Here is a 3764-nt window from a genome sequence, read left to right as displayed (position 1 = left end):
AAAGGTTAGGATATGGAAAGTAACACTGACACCAAGAGTCTTGTGAAAGTTACATACAGCTGGAACAAATTGATATTTTTTGTCCAAGTTGGAAAAGAAGGTGTTACAAACCATCTTTCAGGACTCTATGCAGATGACAGAATCCGGAAGAGAGTGAACAGACACAGGTAGGAGATGAGGAACAGGGCTGGTAGACGAAAGGGGGGGGGTGGGGGGGCGTGATCCAGCTGAACTGTCGAAAAAGGGAGTCCAAAGGGTAGTAGTGCAGGCAGATGTCCAGAGCCGGATGATCGATCCAAGATGAACTAGACAAAGTTAAAAGCTGGAGCGGGATCCAGAGAGGGGTTTTAGACAGACGAAACAAAGTTAAAAACCGGAGCGGGATCCGGTGAAGGGTCGGGGGGAAAAGGGGGAACAGAACCAGGCGCTCCAGGTCCCAGACTCAGCTGGTTCAGGAAATCTAGGCCTGACCGGCGGACGTAGGGCGACTTGATGGTAGGCGAGCCTCTGGGCATCCATGTTCCAATGCAGAGCCCGGAACAGAGTGAGCATCTAGCTTTTGTAGGGAGGCTGGAAAGGGAGCAGGTGTACAAAATCAGCTAAAACGTGAATGACCCAGGGCCCTTAAGGGGGAGGGACTACAATCGTGACAGAAGGATATTTTTGTGTACTATTTCTTTTTCATCTGTTGTGGGAAATTCTTCATCAGAGGAGCAGGACACAATCTTGTGTAGATTCAGTTTTATTGAGCTCAATAATGACAGCAACATGCGCTGGGTCTGTCCCACAGAACAGACAAATTGCAAGGTTTCCCAGTCAGAAATAAGTTTGTCTCACAATCTGAGTTCTTGTCCTGTTCTTTGATATGTAATCACTTCTTGTCCTATTCTATCTTGCTCTAGGTTCTGTCCTTTGATATGCAGCAGGCATTGATCTCCTTTATCCTGTTTATGGTATGTTTGTGGGTGTTGGTCCTGCCTTTTGTTATGTAGCGTTAAATCACTGGGGCTGCTAAAGCAAGTCAGCTTTATTGCATCTTAGCATAACTTTTATTGAAGGTTAAATTAACAGACCCCAACATCACGTTCCAAAATGTGATTAAATGGTAATATTGCAATGCCAGGTATATGATATATTTACATGTCCCACCTCACATCAAAACTGAGTTATGTTCACCTTGTATATGGCCAACTGTACAGCAGTCAATCAAAAATGTAAATCAAAAATATGTACAGATAAAAATGTACACACTTCTCACCTATTTACATTTATTAATAATTAACTCATTTACAAAACAGTAGGTCCTAATTATTTATCATGAAGTGAAGCAGCAAAGTACTTAACCCTGAAGGAAACTCCTTGAAAATGACATTTGGCATCATGTGTTCTTGGACAAGTCATTCCTTAATTTAGCTGGATCCGCATAATGGGCAATAGAGAGAAGTTATTCCAAAGATTCATTATTGCATCTATGTTAAGATCATGTCCAAACATCTTACTTTTAAGAAATGTCATGCTTTTAGCTGATATTTATATTGTTCCTTAAAATCAGCAGATGCAGTTTTAAAGTTATGAAGTTATATACTATATAATATACGTATTTGCAAATCATTTCGTTCAATGAATTTTAGACAAAAGTTAAAAAAAAACGATAACTCTGCATTCTGAATGGAACATAAAAGGTCTTATGTTTTCATACAGTAACCAGAATCAGTGAGTGTCATAATCATTATAATGATAGATACTGACTGTATAGGCATAGCAGTTTTTAACATTTTTTGTGATAAGAGGCCTCATTAAAATTTGGTTCGTTGCACATTTAGACAAATGGGACACACAAACACAACTCCTGGATTTTTAATCCACCTGAGCATGAAGTAACATAGTTTGTGAAATCATAATCAAAATATTTACAGTACAACCAGGTTTCAGTATAAATGTGAAGTAAACATTTTGGGTAATGAACCTAAAGAGGAATTATAGATTCCTTACCAATCCTACAGTATATGTGTGTAACCACGAAAATAATTAGGTCATTTTTTAATTGACTAATTAGTTTGGAACGAACACCAGATGACATTACGGCTTCCAGGAATTGTACAGAACAATTAGCAGAACAGTTTAAGTAGATTGGACATTTCAGTTCTTGAAAGGGAGACTCATTTAGTGGTGCTAAATGAATTATTTGTACTATGGGGAACAATAGTTTGGAGCCTAAAGTATCCTTGAGCTGCTGCCTTGATTTTTTCATTCCTTAAGCAGTAAATGATGGGGTTGACCAAAGGGGTGAGGAAATAATTCAGCCCACCAATGAAAATGCACCGATCAGGAGGGATATTCTCCACTCTCATCCCAATATATACCACAGCACTTGACAAATAGTAAAGAATAACCACCATTATGTGTGAGGAGCACATTGAGAAGGACTTCTTACGGCTCTCCACGGTTTTCATTTTTATCACTGACCACACAATTCTGAAGTAGGACCACAGCACAAACATAAAAGGTACATACACAACAAACATGACAAGACCGAGGGTTAAATTGACTTGTTCTGTAATCTCACCACATGCTAATGACATTACAGTGGGGTAATCACAGAAGATGTGGAGAACATAATTTGAGCCACAAAATGGCAAAGTGCTTGCCAGAGCTACTGTCGAAATGGTCCCAAGAAAGCCCAACTGCCAGAGAGGATGGTATTGTAATACAGACCCTGGGGCTCATGCTGTTATAATACAACGGTTTCACGACAGCAACATATCTGTCATAAGCCATGGCAGCTACAAGTAATATTTCAACAGCACCAAGTGAGATTATAAAGTACATTTGCACAAAACAGCCTGTGAAAGAGATAGTTCTGTCATAACGTAAAACAACGGCAAGGATCTTGGGTATGATGGACGTTGACATCAGCATGTCTAAGACAGCCAAGTTCCACAGGAAGAAGTACATGGGTGTGTGGAGCCGATGGTCCAGGGAAATTAACACCACAATGAGTAGATTACCCATGATGGTGGCTAAGAAGAGGATGAGGAAGACGATGAAAAGAGCAATGTAGTGATCTTGCAGGCCTGGAAATCCCACAATTATGAACTCAGAGTGCTGGGTAACATTGGAAATGTTCATGACTCAGAAATTCACACTCTTTCACAGAACAGAGGAGCCTGGAAGGAGTAACAATAAATATATACATTTTATTTAAGGTTTCTGGTTGTCCAGTGTTATTTTTTTAACATAGAGAGGCCCCTTTAAAATTACTGTAAGGTAATCTGCTTTGATAATTAAAAAAATCAAGCAAGTTTGGTCTGTTTTAATCTTTTCTTGAACCCACTCAATAACCGCTTCTTCATATATTTATTCTAGCTTCAATTATTTAATTTAGTTTAGTGTGTCTTTGAGCTTGGGATTTTTTCCTCACCTATAATAAAAAAATCTGCTTACAAACATTTCGATATTTTATGTCCACATACTTGTATCCTGTCTGAAACACAATGCAGCACTTACGATTTCTGTAAAAATCTATAAATATATAATAAAGGTAATTTCTATCCTACTCAGGACTCAATATAAAAGTGATGATTATAGTAAGTCACTAATTAAATAATTAAGTTTATAAATAAATGAAAATATAACCTATATAATAAAAGCATGAATAGAAATCTAAACAGAAGCCACAGCTTTATTATAAAGATAAGAACATAATATAGGTTACAATGAGAGGAGGTCACTATGCCATTTGGCCATTTGGTAACTGGTAGCCC

General features: G+C 38.3%; 1 protein-coding gene across 1 annotated transcript; it reads right to left on the bottom strand.

Moving 5' to 3' along the window:
• Positions 1 to 552: 552 nt before the first annotated feature.
• On the bottom strand, positions 553 to 3129 carry LOC148676497 (olfactory receptor 6F1-like). The gene is made up of 2 exons (XM_088622651.1): positions 2716 to 3129; positions 553 to 570 (listed from the first exon to the last, which is right to left on the bottom strand). The coding sequence occupies exons 1-2, from the start codon at positions 3127 to 3129 to the stop codon at positions 553 to 555; spliced, it is 432 nt and encodes a 143-aa protein (XP_088478777.1).
• Between the last annotated feature and the right edge of the window lie 635 nt (positions 3130 to 3764).

Source organism: Lepisosteus platostomus, chromosome 2, assembly GCF_059453375.1.
Source record: "Lepisosteus platostomus isolate fLepPlt1 chromosome 2, fLepPlt1.hap1, whole genome shotgun sequence".
NCBI lineage: Eukaryota > Metazoa > Chordata > Actinopteri > Semionotiformes > Lepisosteidae > Lepisosteus > Lepisosteus platostomus.
The sequence above is the reverse complement of the archived record's forward strand: the minus strand, read 5'-3'. Positions and strand labels throughout refer to the sequence as shown.